General features: G+C 48.8%; 1 protein-coding gene across 4 annotated transcripts in view; it reads right to left on the bottom strand.

Annotated features, from left to right (window-relative positions):
• Window positions 1-23,696, bottom strand: part of LOC100451512 (putative EP400-like protein) — a 38,890-nt gene that overhangs the window by 1,202 nt on the left and 13,992 nt on the right. For 2 of the 4 annotated variants that reach the window (XM_063712366.1, XM_054528454.2), the window contains exons 2-4: window positions 15,159-15,332; window positions 14,025-14,762; window positions 10,428-10,761 (exon numbers count right to left, since the gene is read on the bottom strand). In XM_063712366.1, the coding sequence (XP_063568436.1) occupies window positions 10,579-10,761; window positions 14,025-14,762; window positions 15,159-15,308 (1,071 nt within the window). In that variant the 5' untranslated portion in view covers window positions 15,309-15,332 and the 3' untranslated portion in view covers window positions 10,428-10,578. Of the gene's footprint in view, window positions 1-118; window positions 498-960; window positions 4,857-9,469; window positions 9,535-10,427; window positions 10,762-14,024; window positions 14,763-15,158; window positions 15,333-23,696 lie in introns of those variants that run through there. The other 2 variants (XM_063712365.1, XM_054528455.2) reach the window with 2 other exon arrangements.

Below are 23,696 nucleotides of genomic sequence, written 5' to 3'. Positions count from 1 at the left end.
TCACTGGGAACACAGATTCCTGGGGAAGCACAGACCACCGAGAATATTGTGGCACGGCAGCCCATGTGGGTCAGGACTCAGCCCATGCCCGGGATTGGAGGGCAGCCCCTTTGGGTACCTAGGATGGTGCCGCAGGCGGAGGCTGGCGGGCCTGGGGAGCTGCCTGCCCCTGGGTGGGGAGGTGGAGCGCGAGCTAAACAGCCTGCCTGGTGGAGCCAAGACCCGGCCTGGCAGGAAAGGTGGCGGTGCTGCGATTGGCTGCTGGGTCCTTCCCTGGACTGGGAGCTGTGCTTATGGCTCTGTCGCCTGCTGCTGGGAGACCTGCAAAGACGCTGCAGCGCGGACCCCGGCCGGGGCAGCCTCCCGGGCAGCTGCGGCAGTGGAGTGTGCAAGCTGGCGGCGTTCTGCACGGGAGGCCCTGTGGAGGGGTCATACTGCTGCTGCCTCTGCCTCTGTCCAGCGAGCTATGCGGCCTGCGGCGTGGGGGGGCATTTCTCCTGCAAATGCAAAGAAAGTCAAGCCCAGCTCTCCCAGTATCAAAGCAAAACAGAGACGTGACCTTAAGAAATTAGGGAGCCCACTGCTCCCCAAACCGAATAATGTCCCAAGTGTCCATTGACAGATGATGGGTAAAGAGAATAAGGCCTTAGCGAGGAAGGAAATCCTGCCACGTGCCACCGCGTGTATGAGCCCCAAGGACCTTCCGCTGAGTGACACGAGCCAGGCACAGAGGGGCAGATCCTGTCTGTCCCACTGACATGGGGTCCCTAGAGCACTCAGAGCCATGGGGACAGCAAGCGGAGTGGGGGTGCCCAGGGGAGGGGCGGGGCATCCGTGTTTCATGGGGGCAGCGTTTCCGTTTGGGAAGGTGGAAATCTTCTGGAGGTGGACGCAGGTGACAGCTGCACAGCAACGTGAATGTGCTTCATGCCACTGAGCTGTGCACTTAAAATGGTAAAAAAAAAAAGCCAACCAGAAAAACTCCAAGGAGTAACATTTGAATCATTATTATTATTTTCGAAATAAGGGCTCACTCCATCACCCAGGCTGGCATGCAGTGGAGCAATCACAGCCTTGTCTCTGCAGCCTTGACCCCTGCGCTCAAAGTGATCCTTGTGCCTCAGCCTCCAGAGTAGCTGGGATACAGGCGTACACCATCACGCCCGGCTAATTTTTGTATGTTTTGTAGAGACGGGATTTCTGCATGTTGGCCAGGCTGGTCTCAAACTCCTGACCTCAGGTGATCCGCCCACCTCGGCCGCCCAAAGTGCTGGGACTCCAGGTTGAGCCGCCGCAACCTTCAATCACAGGTTTTAAAAGATCATTTTTACAGTAGTTGTTCCAGTCCTAAAAATAGCCATTATAAAAGATTTGATTTTACATTTTACAACCAAAAAAGATGGAAATCTCTAGAATCTAGGCAGTGGCTAAACTATCAGTTTGGCCCCATCATTCCTTTTCAGGCCCATGGTCCTGAAGGGACCTCCTTCCTCCCACTCGAGAGAACTCTCAGCAGCAGATAAGGGCGGCCAATGCCACGGCCTGTGATTGGAGGGTGCCTGCCTCTGGCTGCCCTGTGATTGGAGGGCGTCGGCCTGTGACTGGAGGGCGCCCTCCCCTGCGCTGGCCTGTGACTGCAGGGTGCCCTCTCCTGTGCTGGCCTGTGATTGGAGGGTGCCTGCCTCTGGCTGCCCTGTGATTGGAGGGCGTCAGCCTGTGACTGGAGGGCGCCCTCCCCTGTGCTGGCCTGTGATTGGAGGGTGCCTGCCTCTGGCTGCCCTGTGATTGGAGGGCGTCGGCCTGTGACTGGAGGGTGCCCGCCTCTGCAGTGGCCTGTGATTGGAGGGCTCCCGCCTCTGGGCGCGCTTTTCCTCCTCTGGTGATCTGCAACCGCACGCCTCGCCTCACAGCCCCCACCTTGCCTCACCGCCCCCACGCTGGGAGAAGGCGATAGCTGTGCCCTCTGCTCCAGGGGCTCCTGGATGGTGACTCCCCAGGCCCGGCCCACCTGCCCGCCCCGCAGCTGCAATGCTCCTGGCTCACACCCTGCCCAGCAGCCGCAGCCTGAAGGCCTCGACAACCACCTGCCTCAGGGCGTGCACGTGGTGCAGCCTCTGCCACCAACCCTCCTCAGGCGGGCGCGGTCAGAAGCGTGCACTCTGTTCTAGCAGCGGCGCAGCTTCTCCACCTCAGCACCATCTGCGAGGGACTCTGCCTTGAGGACACGGGACCACCTTTCCTGACCACCTTCTGTCCCGAGGGCAGAGCGGAGCGCAGGGCACGCCAGGCCCTTCCTTCCCCAGGGAGGCACAGACACAGGCGACCTGACGGGAGTGGGCACTCTGAGGACCAGGGAGAGCAAACATGACGGCGCAGGGCGGGCGCCGGGGCGGCAAAGGCCTCTCCAAGGTGGGCCGTGGAGCCAAAACCTGAATAAAGAGAAGGGAGCAGTCGGGAGCCGGTCCGGGCAAAGGCAGGGGGTGGCGGTCACGCATGTCTGCGTACTCGGGCCTCGCCACTCTCGAGTCTCTGTAAATACCTGCTGAAGGAGCGCATCGATGTGACTCATCATCATGGACCGGTTTCCCGGGTCTCTAGGCACAGACTGATATGCACGTACATATACATATTCTAATACGGGTATTTTCTGATGTTTTCCTTGAAAACTACGGTGTATTCTATAAGCAATGCAAACTTGCAAAAATTAAAGAAAGACAAAAAACAATAGATGCTGGCGAGGGCGTGGAGAACAGGGAACACTGTACGCTGTTGGTAGGAGTGTAAATTAGCATAGCCTCTATGGAAAATAGAATGGAGGTTCCTCCAAAAACTAAAAATACAACTACCGTCCAATCCAGTAGTCCCACTCCTGGGTGTGTATCCAAAGAGAAATAAATCATTCTATTGAAGTGATACCTGTGCTCGCATGTTTACTGCAACACAATTCACAACAGCAGAGACACAGAATCAACCTAAGTGCCCATCAACAGACAGTTGGATAAGAAGATGTGGTGCATATATACACAATGGAACACTGTCCAGCCATAAAAAAGAATGAAACTGCCCTTTGCAGCAACATGGATGCAAACAGAGGCCATCATCCTAAGTGAAACAACTCGGACACAGAAAGACAAACACCGCACGATCTCACCCGTAAGCAGGAGCTAACTCACCCGTCCACACAGATGTAGAGTGTGGAATGAGAGACACTGGAGACTTGGAAGGGTACAGGGTGAGGGGAGGGTAGATGCTAGGAAATTACTCAGTGGGTATGATTACGTTATTCCGATAATGGATGCACTGAAAGCCCAGACTTCGCCACTGCGAAGTATGTCCATGCAACAAAACTGCTCCTGTACCCCATAAGTTTATAGCGAAAAAGTTGGATATGTTAAAAAAATTAAAGCTTGCCATTAAATCTATAGAATATTAATTTTTTAGTATGGTATTAACTGACATGTGCTTACAACATGGTGCTATGCTAAGCACCTTACAGATGTAACAGTGTTAGTCCTCAGAACAGACTTGAGAAGTGTAATTATCACTGTTGCTCCCATTTTACAGATGAGACAACTGAGAGGGGTGAGGTGACGCCACATGGCCACACCCCCCAAGCCAGCGAGGGCAGGGCTGACCATGCTGCAGCCCGCACTCCAAGCATCACAGCACAGGCCCCACAAAGCAAACAACAGTGCATGGGAAGACAGTCTGAGATCATCATAGAGAAAAAGAGAATGCTTCTACTTGGAAAAAATTAGGAAAATACATGAAAACTCTTGATAGTTTGGTTTTTAATCACCTGTAGGGGAAACTGTGAGTCTGCACAGACACCGTCAGCCTGTGCCCAGTCTGGGTCAATAAACAAGTGCAAGGGCCCACTCTGCCCAGGAACAATCAACAGATGACAGAGTGTGCGGTAGCTTCAGAGCCTCAGAGCTCAGAGCTTCACAGCTGTTGGCTCCTGGCTCTCACAGCCCACTCCTGGACTAGTACCTGCCAGGTGCTTCGGCACACAGATACTTTGTGCTGTTGGCATTAACTGCTGGAGAGGAACACCTGATGTCACCTCCAGGTGCTGTAAACCCATCCCAGGATGGCCCACTTGTAGGTGAGGCCTCTGACATCAAAGTAGAATCTGTGACATCAAATCCAATCACAGCACAGTGAGCCAGGTTCCACCTTCAAAGTTCATGCTACATTATCCCTGGTGCAGAACACGGAAATAGCACAGAACACACTGCGGGCAGGACATCCTCTCTCTGATCCTCACCAGGAAGGGAGGCAGTCTCAGGCCTGGGTGGGACCAAGCTCTTGAGGCACCCATCTTGCTTTGCTCTGAGTCCATGCCCACTGCCAAGGGGCCTGCTCCCAGGGATCCTGCTATCAAGGGGGGTGGCTGGACAGTGAGTTCGGGGACACTCACATGCCAGATTCTGATGTGCCTGGCCGGCATGGGGAAGCTCCTGGGCACAGAGCTGAGGCCCAGGCCCTGCCACTACATGAGTGCCCGTGGCCTCCCCAGGCCCGCTCCCATGCCTCCAGCTCAAGGCACTAAGTGGCCAAAATGATGGCTGAGTGTAAAGTCACTTCGCTCCAAGCAAAAACTGAGAGAAGGCACAGGGGTGACCCCGTGAGCCCACAGAAGCCATTTGGTACATATTTGTTGACTTACTTAAAATGAAAAAAGTTGGAAAATACACTGCTAGAAGGCTTGCACGGTTTCCTTTTTGTTTGCAGGCTGGCTTCATGCTGGGTGACTGCTACATACCTGTGGGCGCCAGTGTTCACTGCCTCTTAGATGCTTCCATTTTTATGGAATTCACATCTCCAGGTACTGGAGTCCCCATATGTATTTGCTATTAGAAGACAAAAATTATGGGAAGTATAAATGTGTGTCAACTTATATCACACTGATTTTAAAATAAGTATTTCTCCACTGTCTCTTCAATTTCTATGACAAAGAACATGATATCACAGCTTAGAGCTATTGGCCAGTGATCATAAATAAACTCAAAAAACCCTCCATATTAGCCTTTGAATTTGACAGAAAGGAACAAAAATAATCTTTCATCGTTTAGTGCTTTTCTGTGTACCACTTGCTAAAGGCAGCACAACAGAACCAGGCTTCAGAAGTAGTATGTAGATAAGAAATCTAAGTCACAACTGCTAACCAAAAGCGGAAGCCAGAATTAAAACACCAGAGGTATCCATGTGAAAACTAAATCTAGAGCTTAGAAAAATAGTTGTATAAACTAAGGCAAAAATGACAATGTCAAAATATTTGTGGAAAGAAATAAAACTCTAAGTCTATAATATGTCTTCACCAAAAAACAGAAGGCTTATGTGGATTTGACAACAAACAAAATCTTAGTAACTGGAGAATAACGTGAAACGAAAAATGTCTAAATGTTTACTGAGTAGAAAGCAGACTTAGGTTTTATAAAGTCCACCATACATGAAAATGCGTTGTACTCTCAACTCTAACTGAAATGAGGACAAAGCCACACAGGCCCCTGCAGAGGTGTCCTACACACAAGCACTGGAGCTGCTCTAGGTATTGCTTTCCATCTGTTTGCTTGGGAGAAGTTGTAATAAGCCTTTCCCCCAACAAGCGCAGCCCCTCAGGCCTTGCCTCATCTGTGACAGTCACTTCCAGGACACACCTCCTGGCATGGGTCCTCAGGGACAGCCTCAGAGTCAACTCCTCAGGGTGATCTGCAGCATCTGTAAATACACTGATTGCTATTTTTGGGATATTGGGATATGAAATGTATATGTATTGATCCTCAGGCATTATTATCATATAAAACAACATTTGTTTCAATATCCTCATATATGAGCCCTTCCTCAAGCAAAATGTTAAGTTTCAGAGACCAAAATAGAATGGAGATTTGGCTGGGCGTGGTGGCTCATGTCTGTAATCCCAGCACTTTGGGAGGCCGAGATGGGCAGATCACTTGAGCTCAGGAATTTGAGACCAGCATGGGCAACATGGTGAAATCCCATCTCTACAAAAAAACCACAAAAATTAGCTGGGTGTGTTGGTGCATGCTGATAGTACCAGCTACTCAGGAGGCTGAGGTGGAAGAATCATTTTGAGCCCGGAAGAGCAAAGTTGCAGTGAGCTGAGATCGTGCCACTGCACTCCAGCCTGGGAGATAGAGCAAGACCCTATCTCAAAAAAAAAAAAAAAAAAAGAACGGAGATTCAGACAGGTTCACAATTAAAACCAGTGTGCACTATTACTTCAAAGACTGTCAGAATGCTGCAGCAGGCTGAGTTTCAGAAATACCAAAAAAGGCTGGAAAAGATGCTTAAACAAACAAAAAACCAGGCTGGACAACATTAATTTTTTAAAATAAAAAGCTGAAAATTTAGCTGGGCATGGTGGCTCACGCCTGTAACCCCAGCTAGTTGGGAGGCTGAAGTGGGAGAATCGCTTGAGGCCAGGAATTCTAGACCAGCCTGGGCAACATAATGAGATACCATCTCGACTAAAAATTTTAAAAATTAGCTGAGCATGGTGGTGTGGTGCCTATAGTTACAGCTACTAGAGAGGCTGAGGTGGGAGGACTGCTTGAGCCCAAGAGATGGAGGTTGCAGTGAGCCAAGATCGCACTACTGCACTCCAACCTGGATGACAGAGCAAGACCCTGTTTAAAAAAACAAAACAACAACAACAACAACAAAAACCAGTTTTGTTTCTTTTTTCTTTCTTTTTTTTTTTTTTTTGAGACAAGAGTCCCGCTCTGTCGCCCAGGCTGGAGTGCAGTGGCATGATCTCAGCTCACTGCAACCTCCACCTCTCAGGTTCAAGGCATTCTCCTGCTTCAGCCTCCCAAGTAGCTTGGATTACAGGCATCCACCATTTTTGTATTTTTAGTAGAGACGGGGTTTCACCATGTTGGTCAGGCTGGTCTTGAACTCCTGACTTCAAGCAATCCACCTGCCCTGGCCTCCCAAAGTGCTGGGATTACAGGCGTGAGCCCGCACCCAGCCCACTTTTGTTTCTTTACCTCATTTAAGATGTTAAAGGAAATTTGTTTTTTTGAGCCAATGTTAACTCATGATGGAGATACGAGGCTAAGTCAGGCAGACGGCCAGGTTCATCCTCTTATTGAACAAGGGCAGGCCCTGCCCCACGACTGCTCTCCAGGGGCATCGGCACAGGGGTTTCAGCCCGGCATGGGGTGCTGCACACAGGGGTTTCAGCCTGGCGTGGGGCGCTGCACATGTGGCCTTGTGTAAAAGCTCAGTTTTTGGTTTCCACTCCCTACTGCTGGCCTCTCCTCAGCAGTCATCCATTTGTTTATCCTCTTCTGCTCTTCATACGGTGAACAACTGGAGGACTGCTAAGCCTCAGTCTGGGGCCAAGCTGAGCACATGACAGACAGTGCCTCTGTCCAGAGTGTCCCCGGAGGGCACCCTCCCATGGCACGCACAGCACCCAGCCCACCTGCATCTGCATCTCCCTAACTGGCCTGCACAGCTTGGTTGAGAAGTAAATGCATGCAGAGGTCCGCCTCTGTTGTATTCTTGCCAGAAATGTTCAGCCTAAGTCAGCAGTGAGAAACGGAACACCCAGGCTGTGATGGCCTCTGCAGAGCGACTGGCCTTCAAAACATCAGTGTCGGGAGAGAAAGAAAAGCAGACCCAGGCAGGAACATGCCTCGAGAGGTGTGGATGCCGGCGAGCGTGTCAGGAGGGCTGTGGTCACGTGGGACATGTTCTTGTTGGGAGATACACAACAAAGGATCCAGGGGTAAACAATTGCGACTGTGACAACTTTAAAATGTGTGGAGATAGACACACAGGTAGAACGCATACATGCGGCAAAATATTAACAACTGGTGAGTTTACCATTCACTGTACTGCTCTTTCAACATTTTCAATAATTCAAATTTTTCACAATAAGAAATTGGAAAAAAGAGCCAGGCGTGGTGGCTCACGCCTGTAATCCCAGCACTTTGGGAGGCTGAGGCAGGCGGATCACTTGAGGTCAGGAGTTCGAGACTAGCCTGGCCAACGTGGTGAAACCCCCTCTCTGCTAAGAATACAAAAATTAGCCAGGCATGGTGGCACATACCTATAATCTCAGCTACTCGGGAGGCTGAGACATGAGAATTGCTTGAACCCAGAAGGTGGAGATTGCAGTGAGCCGAGATCACACCACTACGCTACAGCCTGGGTGAGAGAGGGAGACTCTGTCTGAAAAGAATATATAAATAAAGAAATTGGAGAAAAGGAAATTGACACTGCCCACAGCCAGTTTGTTTGGAGAATCACACTGAACTCAGCCTGCGTTCTCAACATTCAGAACATGGCGTGAGAAGAGTAGGGTAGGGTAGGTAGAGAGAAGAGTAGGGCAGCCCTGTGTTCTGTCTGGGTCCTTGCACTTGCTGGGGCCAGGCCAGAGGTGCCAGCCCTGCCGGCCACAGGTGCAGCACACTGGGCCACCCCACAGCCTGCATCCTGCTCCCAGGAGCCCGTGCATCCCTCCACACTCTTCCTATGGGATTCCGCATATGTCACCAATGCCATTTGTTACTCTGAGTTAAAGTTGTTTTTTCAAATGCTGCCTCCCTCACTAGTCAATTTTAAACCATCAACAGTGCCAGCTGATTAACAGATTAAAACTCTAAATGTCCTTTTTTTTTTGAGATGGCGTCTCGCTCTCGTTGCCCAGGCTAGAGTACAGTGGCGCAATCTTGGCTCACTGCAACCTCCACCTCCTGGGTTCAAGTGATTCTGTTGCCTCAGCCTCCCAAGTAGCTGGGATTACAGGTGCCTGCCACCAAGCCCGGCTAATCTTTGCATTTTTAGTAGAGATGGGGTTTCACCATGTTGGCCAGACTGATCTCAAACTCCTGACATCAGGTGATCTGCATGCCTCGGCCTCCCAAAGTGCTGAGATTACAGGTGTGAGCCACCATGCCCAGCCAACTCTGAATGTCTTTAGCCATATGTACATGCATAGTCAGTAATATTTTTCTATTACATTATAAAGCATACAGCACACCTATTAGGGTGGCCACTATTAAAAAAATGTACAAGCGTTGGCAAGGATGTGGAGAAAGAAAACCCTTGTTCTTGCTGGTGGGATGTAAAATGGTGCAACTACTATGAAAATGGCATAGACTTTCCTAAACAGTTAAATACAGAGTTACTGCGTGACCCAGCAATTCCACTCTGGGTATATGCCCAAGAGAACTGAAAGCAGGACCTTGAAGAGATATCTGTATGCCCGTCTTCAGGGCAGCACTGTTCACAATAGCTGAAATGTGGAAGCAACCCAAGTGTCCACCAAGAGATGGATCAACACATGCAGTCCACCCATCCCGTGAAGTATGACTCAGCCTTCAAAAGGAAGGAAATTCTGTTATAGGCTACAATGTGGATGCACTCCGAAGACATGATGCTGAGTACAACAACAGACAGAAAAGGACAAATACTGTATGATTCCACTTACTTAGGTCGCTGGAGAAGTGCATGCCAATCCGCAGAGACAGACAATACAGTGGTGGGTGCCAGGGGCTGGGGGAGGGGGAATGGGGAGTTAGCATTTCATAGGGGCAGAGTTTCAGTCTGAGAAGATGAAAATGTTCCGGAGATGGATGCTGGTGATGGCCGCACAACAATGTGAATGTGCTTCATGCCACGGAAATGTACACTTAAAAATGGGTAAAATGGGAACTATTATGTATATTTTAACATAATTTTTAAAACATGTTTTTAAGTATATAGAAATGTTGACTGGGTGCAGTGGCTCACACCTATAATCCCAGCACTTTGGGAAGCTGAGGCGGAGGATCACCTGAGGTCAGGAGTTCGAGACCAGCCTGGGCAACATGGTGAAACCCCATTTCTACTAAATACAAAAAAATTAGCCGGGTATGGTGGCACGTGCCTGTAATCCCAGCTACTCAGGAGGCTGACGCAGGAGAACTGCTTGAACCCGGGAGGCGGAGGTTGCGGTGAGCTGAGATTGTGCCACTGCACTCCAGCCTGGGCAATAGAGCAGGATTCCATCAAAAAGAAAGAAAGATAGGAAGGAAGAAGGGAAGAGAGGAGAGGAGAGGGGAGGAGAGGAGAGGGGAGGGGAGGAGAGGGGAGGGGAGGGGAAGGGAGGGGAGAGGAGAGGAGAGGAGAGAGAACTGAGTTGCAGTTTCCAGGAACTTCCTTGTATTCTGAAATCTAAAATCACTGTTTTTTGCTACTCATCCCCTAGAATATGTTTAAATAACAAAATCAACTCCCTATAGCAAGAAAATAATTTAGAAAATCTGTTTGTTTAAAAGCAGACAAAGGGGGGAAAAAAAAGAGAAACATCCAAAGAGGCCACAATCGTACAGAAGCAATGAAAAATGCAAATATATCAGAAAAGCAAATGCAAATGAAAAACATTCCAGCAGAAAAGTTAACAGAACTAATGATCAGAGACAAACACTTTTTAATTTCAGTAACAGTAGGGAAAAATAACAGCATCCATGCATTAAAACTAAGAGCCTTCACAAAGACGTCTCAAGATGTATTTTGAACAACAGAGGACAGGCTCTTGGGATACCTCTGGGTCCTGCCTCAGAACATCGAGTCCTCAAATCCGAGTGAGGAAAGTCTGGGGAGCTGCATTGTGGAGCCATCAGAAAGTACCTGGAGCGGCTGCTGCTGGGCTGGAAAAGCCGCAGAAGTCCTCGGCGGTAGCTGGGTTGCTATGGCAACAGGAGTCCCAGGCTGCCCGTGCTTTCTGGCCACAACCTTTACCTGAGAGGGAATATTCAAAGGGAAGGGAGGAAGAAGGGAAAATAATGTTTAAGCTTTGCAAAGCGGATCACCACCTGCACATCCCACGCAGCTGGCGGCCTCAGCCGCTAACAGAGGAGCACAGGGACACTTGGCTCGCTGATGCAATTTCAGGCCTCACAGGGCTGGAAAGAACAAATCTGGCCCTAGGCACTGAAGCTTTGTTTGAAGTCCAGTTTAAACCTCAATCTGTGGCCGGCAGGTAGCCACGGTCAGGCTGCACAGGCCGCATCCACAAAGCTTCGCGCAGGAGCCCAGTGGCAGTGTCAGAGGGTGGCCAACCCCTCACGGCAGGGGCTGCAGATGCCTGAGGCCACGGTGGGGCATGGGGAAGAATGACAAAAAACACTCCCACTTAAAATGTGTCATTTCTTAAAAACACACTTTGATAAAACAGAAAGACAAGTTAATCTGCATCTCCACAATGACAGCTTCTTAGAGTAAGCAAACCAAAGAATCTTTCCAGATACATTAACTGCTTCACGTCCAGGGTATTCAAATGGGAATACCCTTGAAATTAAATGAATTCAAAGTCAAATGGCACTTTACAGCTTGAAATCATAGAGAGAAATACAAGAAAATAGAAACTGGTTCTTACGTCTGGCTGACAGGTCTAAAAAAAAAAAAAGGAAAAGAAAAACTAGTTCTTCTGGCTAAATATGTCCAGAAGGCTAAATATAAACAAGCACATATCATCATAAATAATCAAAACCAAACCTTAATATTTGTCAGTACCCTGGAATAAATTAACGCTTTAAAAATAATAAATCAGATAGACAGTAAATCTTATGTTTTGTATATGTTACCACAATTAAATGTTTTCTTTTTTTTTTTTTTTTTTATGACGGAGTCTCACTCTGTTGCCCACGCTGAAGTGCAGTGGCGTGATCTCGGCTCACTGCAAGCTCTGCCTCCCGGGTTCACACCATTCTCCTGCCTCAGCCTCCCGAGTAGCCGGGACTACAGGTGCCCGCCACCATGCCCGGCTAATTTTTTGTATTTTTAGTAGATACGGGGTTTCACCATGTAGCCAAGACGGTCTCGATCTCCTGACCTCGTGATCCACCTGCCTTGGCCTCCCAAAGTGCTGGGATTACAGGCGTGAGCCACCGCGCCTGGCCCACAATTAAAGGTTTTAAAGAAATCAAATAGTGGCCGGGCATGGTGGCTCACGCCTGTAATCTCAATGCTTTGGGAGGCCGAGGCAGGTGGATCACGAGATCAGCACCAATTCCCCAAGTAAAAAACCCATAGGCAAATGTAGCTAATTAGTTTAAATAATTTGGATGAATTCCATACTTACTAGCCCCCAAATATTTTATAGCTCTAATGAAGTTTGGTAACAGGGATCATGTTATAGAGTCGACCTAAATACACAACAAGCAGCTGGAATGTGAGCAATATTACACAGAGGAAAATATTCACGAAAAACCCAAATGTTAGTCAACTTCCGATATTTTCCTATAAAATGATGATAAAACATAGATTCCAAAGACGCTAGTCAGGTTCTATAAAAACTTATTTCTATCATTTAGAAGTAAACTTTAATACAACGATTAACTTACTCTTCATGTGACTATCGAAGCTGTTACACGGCTTATCTTCAGTATTTCTTAACTGAATATGCCATAATGACCTTTCTAAGGAGACCTTCGCTGATCCCACAAGACCTGAAGGCTGCGGGACCTCCGCTGTGGCGTGCTTCAAGACGCTTCCGTGAAGATATTCTCCTCAACCTATGAATACCTTACGGGCAAGCTTCCTAGTTTCCACACATAGTAAATGTTTAAAAGAATTGCTTTCTAATTTTATTGCATTATAGGGAGAGGACAGTTCATATGAAATTAATTTTATAAATTTTATTGAGGATCCCCTTGGGGTCAATTTACAAATAGTCTCCATGTATACTCTAAAAAAATTATTCTCTCTTTGTTGAAAGTTTTTACACACACATACATATACATGTGTGTTATACACTTAAACAGGCTAATTTGTATTGTTAATTTGAATAGTTGTTCTACACTTATAATTATTTTATTTATTGTCTTCTAAGAAAAAAGCTAGTAACTCCTCATATAATTGTGGATTTAAAAACTGCTCCCTAGGAGGCCAAGGTGGATAGATCACAAGGTCAGGATTTCGAGACCAGCCTGGCCAACATAGTGAAACCCTGTCTCTACTAAAAATACAAAAAATTAGCTGGGTGTGGTGGCGGGTGCCTGTAATCCCAGCTACTTGGGAGGCTGAAGCAAGAGAATTGCTTGAACCAGGGAGATGGAGGTTCCAGTGAGCCAAGATCATGCCACTGCACTCCAGCCCGGACGACAGTGCAAGACTCCATCTCAAAAGCAAAAAACAAAACAAAAGAAAACAAAACTGCTCCCTTGAAATTCTATAAATAGACCACACATAGGTGGCTCATGCCTGTAATCCCAGCACTTTGGGAAGCTGAGGCGGGCTGATCACTTGAGGCCAGGAGTTCAAGACCAGCCTGGCCAATATGGTGAAACCCTGTCTCTACTAAAAATACAAAAACATTAGCTGGGCGTGGTGGCACATGCCTGTAATCCTAGCTACTTGGGAGGCTAAGGCACGAGAACTGCTTGAATCCGGGAGGCGTAGGTTGCAGTGAGCTGAGATCGCACCACTGCACTCCAGCCTAGGCGACAGAGCAAGACTTTGTCACAAAAAAAAAAAAAAAAGAAAGAAAGAAAATGAAATTCTATAAATTTTTGCTCTGTATATTCCAAGTTAGAGCTGTAACTTGTTCAGAAACTCTTGACATTGAGATGTGTGTTCAGGAACCTTGGAACCTTGGCTTTGAGCCCAGCCAGCCCTGACTGCAGGCGGCTGGCAAGGGTGGACTCTGGGGTTCTCATCTTACACGGCACAACCATTTAGGAGCAGGCAAATGTGGTGGCATTCTAAGAAAGGTGCCAGGACGCTGCCGCCGTGAGCACCTGCCACAGAGGTGCCTGACTGAACACCACTGGAGTTTCCGTGCTGCTGGGGGTTCAGCCATGTGCCGGGATCCCTGGAACCACCCTCTGTAAATGTGGGGAGCCTCTGAGAGACTTTAAACCACTATTCACAGCCACAGTGTGTTTTAAAAGTGAGTGCCTAGAACGCATGCTCTGAGATGGTAAGCTCTGCGTTGCACCTGCACGCAGCATAAGCCCTGAGCTCTGCTTCCCATGACAAGCACCAAAACAGAGAACTGTTACCTCATCATTAATGACTTCAAAGTGCTCCTCCTCCTCCTCTTCAATGTCCAAATCATTCTGCCTAAGATATGCTTGTAATGGGGCATAATGTTTCTTCTTGAAAGCTAAGAAATCCATCATGTTCCCTTGAAAGTGTTGCAAGAAAAACAGCTCAATCAAATACTCCTTGAAGACCTCCTTCAGGGCCTGCATCTCCTGGTAATGATAGTCCAGGCACTGCTTCCTCATCTGTGCCATCTCCGGAGAGGCTGGGGGAATCTCCTCTAACTTCTTGGGAGCCTTCTTCATTCCCGCGTTCCCCACAGACGTGAGTGGGAGGCTGGAAAGGCCTGGGGGCACGGCAGTCCTGGAAGGGCTGGTGGGCGGGGGTGGGGACGTCATCCCAAACCCCGCTGCGCCCCCAGCCCCGGGGAGCAGCACGCCGGGCGTCCTCTCGAAGCCCAGGGGCCGGGGCAGCGGCGGCCCCTGCAGCACCTGCTGCTGCTGAACCAGCTGGCCCTGGATGATGCTGCTGATCTGCGGTGGCAAGTTAGCCGTGGTGATGTGGCTTGGGCTGGCCAGGGGCTGCAGGCCGGCCCCACCCGCGGCTGCAGGGCTCTGGGGTCCCAGGTGGTGGATGGTGCCCCCTGACTGTGTGTGGGGCTGGGAGGGTCTCCGCTCTCGGACTGTGATGGGCGTACCCGGGTGCTGGAGCTGAACCTGGGCTCCCTGGGCGATCTGGGTGAGTCCTGACCCATCCTGAAACACAAAGTGTCCGCCACTGGATGGGCTCAAGCTGATCTGCCTCACCAGCATGCTGGCATCCACGAAGCCCCCCGTAGGGCTGCTGCTGCAGGGGCCCAGCCCGGGGCCAGGGGCACCTGCACGCACATTCTGCAAGGCCTACCCCGGCCCGGGACTGGGCTGCGTGGGACTCTGGGTCTGGACCTGCTGGGACAGGGGGGACGTGACCTGAATGTATGATGGAGACCCATGCTCAAACCGCCGAGGCTGAGCACTGAACTGGAAGCCTGGAGAGGTGGGACTGGGGAGCGGCAGTGGGGCCAGCATGACCTGTGTGCTTCCCTGGAGCCCAGGGCCCACGCCCTGCAGGTCAACATTCGTGTTCTGCCCACCCGCAGGGCCCCCTCTCACCATCAGCTGCTGCAGTTGGTGGCTGGGGGATGGCAGCGTGAGGGGCAGGGACAGCTGGGAACACGCTGGGTGCTCCTCGCCCGCGCCGGGGCAGGTCCCAGGCCACTGGACATGGCGCTGGCTGCTCTGAGAGCTGCTGACACGCTGCATGACTACGTCTTCAGGAAATGCTCCCTAAACAAATGCAGAAAAGTTAGAGTTGAGTGAGGTGAGCTCCATGCCTAGGCGCCTTTCGGAGCCTGCACAGGTGTCTGGAAAGGTGGCTCAGGAGGGGGCCAATGCGGGCCCAGCAAACCCCAGGCATGAGACTGCTACCCAGGGCAAAAAAGGCTCAGATCAGAATATCTGCTCAGCCAGAGACGCTCGGCAAGCTTCCCTGCCTCACACTTTTCTTAAACTGAAGTATTCATACCCGCCTAATCCAAGTCTACCGCAAGGGGCTGAAAGTGCTGGCAATGAAGAGCATGGGAGGGGGGAGAAGGGAGAGAAGTACAGTACAGCAGGGCATCCCCAGCGGGTAGCAGATGGTGGCTCAGGTCACAAAGGTTCTGTACGCCCCTTACATGGTCTCATTTCGTTTTCACAGTCATGCCATGGGGTCACTCCTATTGATAGCCCATTTACCCAGAGAGACACTGAGGCAGCGAGAAATGAGCTCCCTGGGCCATAAGGTCCAGCCCTATGGGGCTTAGCGGGTGTTCTCCTCATGTGTGGAGACGAGAGATTGTAATAAATAAAGACACAAGACAAAAAAATAAAGAGAAAGCAGCTGGGCCCGGGGGACCACTACCATCAAGACTCGGAGACCTGTAGTGGCCCCGAATGGCTGGGTGCGCTGATATTTATTGCATACAGGACAAGGGGGCAGGGTAAGGAGGGTGAATCTTCTAAGTGATTGACAAGGTGAAGCGAGTCACGTGATCACAGGACGGGGGCCCTTCCCTTTTAGGTAGCTGAAGCAGAGAGGGAAGGCAACAAATGTCAGCGTTTTCTTCTATGCACTTACAAGAAAGATCAAAGACTTTAAGACTTGCACTAGTTCTTCTTCTGCTATCTACTAAGAACTCCAAAGAGGAACCAGGAGTACGGGAGGAGCATGAAAGTGGACAAGGAGTGTGACCATTGAAGCACCACAGGGAGGGGTTAGGCCTCCGGATGACCGCGGGCAGGCCTGGATAATATCCAGCCTCCCACAAGAAGCTGGTGGAGCGGAGTGTTCCCTGACTCCTCCAAGGAAAGGAGACTCCCCTTCGCGGTCTGCTAAGTAACAGGTGCCTTCCCAGACACTGGTGTTACTGCTTGACCAAGGAGCCCTCAAGCAGCCCTTATGCGGGTATGACAGAGGGCTCACCTCTTGCCTTCTAGGTCACTTCTCACAATGTCCCTTCAGCACCTGACCCTATACCCGCAGGTTATTTCTAGGTTATATTAGTAATGCAACAAAGAGTAATATTAAAAGCTAATGATTAATAATGTTTATACTAATGATTGATAATTGTCCATGATCATCTCTATATCTGATTTGTATTATGACTATTCTTATTCTACCTATTTTCTTTATTATATTGAAACAGTTTGTGCCTTCAGTCTCTTGCCTCAGCACCTAGGTAATCCTTTGCCCACATCGGGCCAAGCTATGAAGTGGTGGAGCCATCATCCAGCTCCAGGCACACGGGCTCCGAGGCCCATGGGCCTCACTATAGGCCAACACCGTGGACAGGTCCTGAGCCTGCCCCTGAATCTGGGATTTGGACACTATCAACCCCAGCGCTAAAACATCAGTTCCACGGATGTGATCCTGCATGAAGACTGAACACTTGATTGATGGTTTTCAGCATTTAATCTGTCCTGAAGGACTCAGTGCCTGGTAGAAAAAGGCAAAGGGAATCTGTTTCAGAAGTAGTCATTCCAGAGACAGGCTGGAAACGCGGGCACAGAGTGGACCTGAGGCACTCCAGGTGTGGCCTGACCCCGGCAGGGAGGAGAGTCCAGCTCCCACCTTCCTACCATGACAGTAGACCCCAACTGCCACGTGCTTTTTAATGAAGGACAGGTATTATAGACAAATGCATTTTATGGACAGCTTAGACCTGATGTCTTTTCCATCATCACCCTCATAGAAATTCAAGGGAAACGTTCAAAAAGCTGCAAAGATACCACGCACTACAGAAGCCGCCTCTTCTAACGCCTGATGCTCAGGGACACAGTAGACAGTGCTTACGTGAAAACGGTGCAAGCTCACATCCAGCACGAGGTGTGGCGAGCCAGGCAGGCATGAAGCGACGCTTGCCAGCAAAACCATTATAAAGAGTGCTTGATAAACACACTGTTTATGTTCGATTTTAAATGGAAAAATTCAAGATCCAAAATTATGTAATTTTAAAGATGTAATAAAAAGACTCAAAATGTGTCCACAGGTGGTGATCTCTGGGTTAGGTGGATTATAATGATTTTTTTCCCTTTTTATACTTTTTTGTGCTTTCTAGATGTTCTCTAATTACTATGTGGTATTTTTATATCCACACAGAAAAAAAAGGCATCTTTTTAAAAAGTGCTTTTCCTGGCCAGGCACAGTGGCTCACGCCTGTAATCCCAGCACTTTGGGAGGCCGAGGCAGGCGGATCATGAGGTCAAGAGATCGAGACCATCTGGCCAACGTGGTGATGTTGGCCCGTCTCTACTAAAAATACAAAAATTAGCTGGCATGGTGGCAGGTACCTGGAGTCCCAGCTACTCGGGAGGCTGAGGCAGGAGAATCACTTGAACCTGGGAGGTGGAGCTTGCAGTGAGCCGAGATCACGCCACTGCACTCCAGCCTGGCAACACAGCGAGACTCTGTCTCAAAAAAAAAAAAAAAAGTGCTTTTGCTTACTAGTAAACTCTTCTTCCAGGTGTGCAAAGTTTGCACATAAGGGACTGTAATCTAGTAAAATAATAATTAGAAGATGCATAGAAGATACAAGGCAAAAAATTATTTGTACATTATTTCTAACTCAGAACACCTTTTCCTATGGAAATGCAATGACTACAGTCTCTTTCTAAGATAAGATAGATCAGTGGCTCTGTACTTCGGAAGACTGTGCCCGCAGGGGACATCAGGCAATGTCTGGAGGCATTTTTGGTTGTCACAACTGATAAGGGTGGGAGCACTACTGGCATCTGGTGGGTAGAGGCCTGGAGGTCTCTAACCATCCTACAACACACAGCACGGCCCCACCATAAGGAATCTTCTGGCCCCAAATGTGAACCCGCTGAGGCTGAGAACCTAAGACTGAGGAGGTGGCCCTGTGGGGCTGACCCGCCACACCATCTGCACCTTGTGTCCAGGGCTGAGCGAGAGCATCTCCTTGCAGTCAGGCCACCCAAGCACACAAGGATGCAGCCTGGCCCTCAGTGGCAGCCAGACTGACCCCGGCTCTTCAACTTGTTGACCGGGAGGGGGCCACTGACACTCCTGAGAATCTGGTGAAAGCTGTGGACTGTTCTTACCAAACACACCTCACAGCAACAAGCTTTACATGTTTACACATAAGGGACTCTAAGAACCAGACCCTCAGTTGCCAGTAAGAGAATGAGGCCAAGGGAGCTAGTGACTCCTCATGGGGCAGAAGGGAAGCTGGAGTCCCCATGAGAAAGCCCAGCCTGGGCGGGCCGGCCGGCAGGACCAATGGTGGGCAAGAGTCCTAAGTGGGCCATAGAAGGTCTGGGGTTAGCAGGCAGTGCCTGGGCTCTGGGGAGGCCAGGTCAGGGGAAGAGCGAGTCGGAGTGCGCAGAAGCCTGTGCTTGTACCTGGGAGGAGGGGGCAGTCCTCCTCCGTGACTGCTCCCCGTGACAGGACTCCCACCACAGCAATGCTCAGAAAGAGGACAGTGCACACGTCCCCTTCCCACAGCCCTAGTCAGAGCCTCCCGCCAGCCCTGACCACAACACAAAGGGCTGGCGGTGTCTCCGTGCCTGTGTGCCCTAGGCACACACACTGTCGTCTCCAGACACTGCCTTGGCCGCTGGTAGAGTCTACGTGAGGGCAGTTAACACACAGCCAAACTGGAACTCTCCGCCCCACCACAGGTTTCTGCGGTCCCCATGCAGCAGACATCCCTGGGAGCCCCCAGGCTGCTGGGCAGGGCTTCCTCCTCAGTTCAGATTCTCCTCCACAGATGCTGTTTTCCTGAGGTGGAGTGCAGCAGAGGACCCTTCCTGTCACCCTACACTGACGCAGGCCTGAAACCAGAAAAGGGGCTCAGAATACTCAGGGGGCACAACAGAGCTGCAGCAGGGAGAAGGAAGAGAGGAGCCCTCCCCAGGCCATGCAGGCAGGCCAGCAATACTCAGTACGTGTGCTGGAGGAGGCAAAGGCCAACCAGCAGTTCATCCGTGTTCGTTGTATTAGAGTGAACTTAGTGTATTAGAGTGAACTTAGTGTGTTAGAGTGAATCCCAGCACTTTGGGAGGCTGAAGCAGGCGGATCACTTGAGGTTGGGAGTTTGAGACCAGCCTGGCCAACATGGCGAAACCCCATCTCTACTAAAAATACAAAAATTAGCCAGGCGTGGTGGCACACGCCTGTAATCCCTGCTACTTGGGAGGCTGAGGCAGGAGAATTGCTTGAACCCCTGGGAGGCGGAGGTTGTAGTGAACTGAGCTCAGGCCACTGCGCTCCAGCCTGAGCGACAGAGCGAGACTCTGGTCTAAAAAAAAAAAAAGAAAGAAAAAAGACAAAATAAAGATTTTTCCAAATGTACAAAACTGAAAGAATTCACCACCAGCTGTACAAGATGTACAGATGTGCAGTACAAGAAATGAAGGACATACTTTAGGAATAAGGGAAACAGATCCAAGGTGAAAATCTGGTTCTATACAGTAACCTTGGGAAGAAGAAAACTTCCTCGACCTGATAAAGAATCTCAGTGGCTACAACAGCTAATATGATACTCAATGGTAAAAGCCTGAAAGCTTTCCCTCTTAAGACAGAAACAAGGAAGGGATGTAATACGGTTTGGATCTGTGTCCCCACCAAACCTCATGTCGAATTGTGATCCCCAGTGTTGGAGGAAGGGCTGGATGGGAGGTGACTGGATCATGGGGGCAGTTTCTCATAGTGTTACACCATCCCCCTTGGTTGCAACAGTGAGTTCTCATGAGATCTGGTCATTTAAAAGCGTGTATCACCAGCCAGGCGTGGTGGCTCATGTCTGTAATCCCAGCAGTTTGGGAGGCCAAGGCGAGTGGATCACTTGAGGTCAGGAGTTCGAGACCAGCCTGGCCAACTTGGCAAAACCCTGTCTCTACTAAAAATACAAAATTAGCCAGGCATGGTGGCACACACCTGTAATCCCAGCTACTCGGGAGGCTGAGGCAAGAGAATCGCTTGAACCTGGGAGGCAGAGGTTGTAGTGAGCCAATATCACACCACTGCACTCCAGCCTGGGTGACGGAGTGAGACTGTCTAAAACAAAAAATGTAGGGACCAGCCCCACAGGGTCGGTGGGTCTCTCCCTGTGTGCGGCGACGAGAGAGTGTAGAAATAAAGACACAAGACAAAGAGATAAGAGAAAAGGCAGCTGGGCCTGGGGGACCACTACCACCAATGCGCGGAGACCGGTAGTGGCCCCGAATGTCTGGCTGCGCTGTTATTTATTGGATACAAAGCAAAAGGGGCAGGGTAAAGAGTGTGAGTCATCTCCAATGATAGGTAAGGTCACGTGGGTCACGTGTCCACTGGACGGGGGCCCTTCCCTGCCTGGCTGCCGAGGCAGAGAGGGAGAGGAGACAAAGAGAAAGACAGCTTACGCCATTATTTCTGCATATCAGGGACTATTAGTACTTTCATTAATTGACTACTGCTATTTAGAAGGCAGAGCCAGGTGTACAGGATGGAACATGAAAGCAGACTAGGAGCGTGACCACTGAAGCACAGCATCACAGGGAGACGGTTAGGCCTCCAGATAACTGCGGGCGAGCCTGACTGATGTCAGGCCCTCCACAAGCGGTGGAGGAGCAGAGTCTTCTCTAAACTCCCCAGGGGAAAGGGAAACCGCCCCCCCTTCCCGGTCTGCTAAGTAGCGTGTGTTTTCCCCTGACACTGAGGCTACCGCTGGACCACAGTCCGCCTGGCAACGGGCATCTTCCCAGACGCTGGCGTTACCGCTAGACCAAGGAGCCCTCTGGTGGCCCTGTCCGGGCATAACAGAAGGCTCGCACTCTTGTCTTCTGGTCACACCTCACTACGTCCCCTCAGCTCCTATCTCTGTATGGCCTGGTTTTTCCTAGGCTATGATTATAGAGCGAGGATTATTATAATATTGGAATAAAAAGTAATTGCTACAAACTAATGATTAATGATATTCATATATAATCATATCTAAGATCTATATCTGGTATAACTATTCTTGTTTTATATTTTATTATACTGGAACAGCTCGTGTCCTCTGTCTCTTGCCTCGGTGCCTGGGTGGCTTGCCGCCCACAAAAAAAAATGTGCATCACCTCCCCTTCTCTCGCTTACTCCTGCTCTGGCCATGTCAAGTGTTCACTCCCCCTTTGCCTTCTGCCAGGATTGTAAGTTCCTGAGGCCTCCCCAGAAGCTGAGCAGATGCCAGCATCATGCTTCCTGTGCAGCCTGCAGAACCGTGAGCCAATTCAACCTGTTTTCTTTATAAATTACCCAGTCTCAGGTATTTCTTTATAGCGGTGTGAGAACGAACTGATACAGGACGTCCTCTCTCAGTACTTGTACTCAACATGGAGATTGTAGCGGCACAGTCAGTCAAGAAAAATAAATAAAACACAGTCAGACTGTAAGGGAAAAAGATTAAAACCCTTCATTCTCAGGCAAAATAATCATCTCTAAGAAAATCCTGCCAGGCACAGTGGCTCACGCCTGCAATCCCAGCACTTTGGGAGGCCAAGGCAGAAGGATCACTTGAACTAAGGAATTCAAGACCAGCCTGGGAAACATAGTAAGACCCCATCTCTACAAAAATAAAAAAATTAGCTGGGGGTGGTGCTATACACCTGTAGTCCCAGCTACTTGGGAGGCTATAGTGGGAGGATCACTTGAGCCCAGGAGATAGAGGTTGCAGCGAGCTATAATTGTGCCACTGTACTTTAGCCTGGGAGACAGAGTAAGACCCTGTCTCAAAACAAAATTATCTCAAAAAATATAAAATACTCAAGAATAAATCTGATAGATGTGCAAGACCTGTACACCAAAACCACAAAACACTGCAAAGAGAAAATTTTAAAGACATTAATAGTGCTCATGAATCAGAAGACTCAGTATTGTTAATATGTCAGTTCTCCCAAAATTGATCTAAAAATTGAATGTAATGTCAATCAAAACCCCAAGAGGCTTTTAACAGAAATTGAGAAGCAGATTTTAAAGTTCATAAGGAAATGCAAAGAACCTAGAAGAGCCAAAATTATGAAAAAGACAAAAAGATTTAGATTTCCTGACTTTAACATGTATTATAAAGCCATAGCAATTAAGACAGCGTGGAAATCGAACAATCTTTCAGAATACCAGAAATAGATTCACATATACATGGTTAATAAATTTTCAACAAAGGGGCAAAGATCATAAAGCAGAGAAAGGATAATGTTTTCAAATATGATGCTGAAACAGTTGGATATCCATATACGCAAAAAAATGAACTCTGATCCGTTATTTGTACAACAGACCAAAAAAATTTCAAAATGGATTGTAGACCTAAATATGAAATCTAAAACCAAAAACTTCCTAGAAGGAAATACAGAAAAAAAATCTTTGTGTGTGATCTTTGTAATTCTGGGTTAGGCAAAGACTTTTCAGATACAATAGCATGATTCATACAAGAAAAAACTGGTAAGTTAGGCTTCATGAAAATTAAAACTTCTGCTCCTGAAAAGACACTGTTAAGATAACCACAGACTAGAAAATATTTTCAAATCACATATCTGATACAGAACTTCTATCTAGAATTCTCCAACTCAGGTTTTTTTTTTTAATTTCACCAGGCAAAAGATGTCAACAAACACTGTCAAAGAAAAATGGATAGAAAATAAGCACATGAAAAGATGCTCAACATCATTAGTGATTAGGGAAATGCAATTAAAACCACAGTGAGATACTCCTACAGGCCTTACTAAGATGGCTAAAGACCGATCATACCAAGTGCTGGCTGCTAAGGATGTGGAGAAACTGGAACCTATTCATATACTACTAGGGGGAATATAAAATGGTCCACACACTTTGGGAAATAGTTTGGCAATTTCTTAAAAAGGTAAACACCTGCCATATAATCCAGCCATTCCACTCCTAGGTACTTACCCAAGAAAAGAGACAGCATGTGTCCACACAAAGTCTGGTAAGTGCATGTTCCTCCTAGGCTTATGTGTGAGAGTCAAAAACTGGAAACAACCCAAATGTCCACTGACAGGTGAATGGATAAAAAAGTTACGATCTATCCCTACATGGAATATATTTGGAATATCATTCAGCAATAAAAAGGAATGAACTGGTGATACATGCAAAAAGACGAATGAATCTTTAAAAAAAAG

The sequence above is a fragment of the Pongo abelii genome, chromosome 10, assembly GCF_028885655.2.
Source record: "Pongo abelii isolate AG06213 chromosome 10, NHGRI_mPonAbe1-v2.0_pri, whole genome shotgun sequence".
Lineage (NCBI taxonomy): Eukaryota > Metazoa > Chordata > Mammalia > Primates > Hominidae > Pongo > Pongo abelii.
The sequence above is the reverse complement of the archived record's forward strand: the minus strand, read 5'-3'. Positions and strand labels throughout refer to the sequence as shown.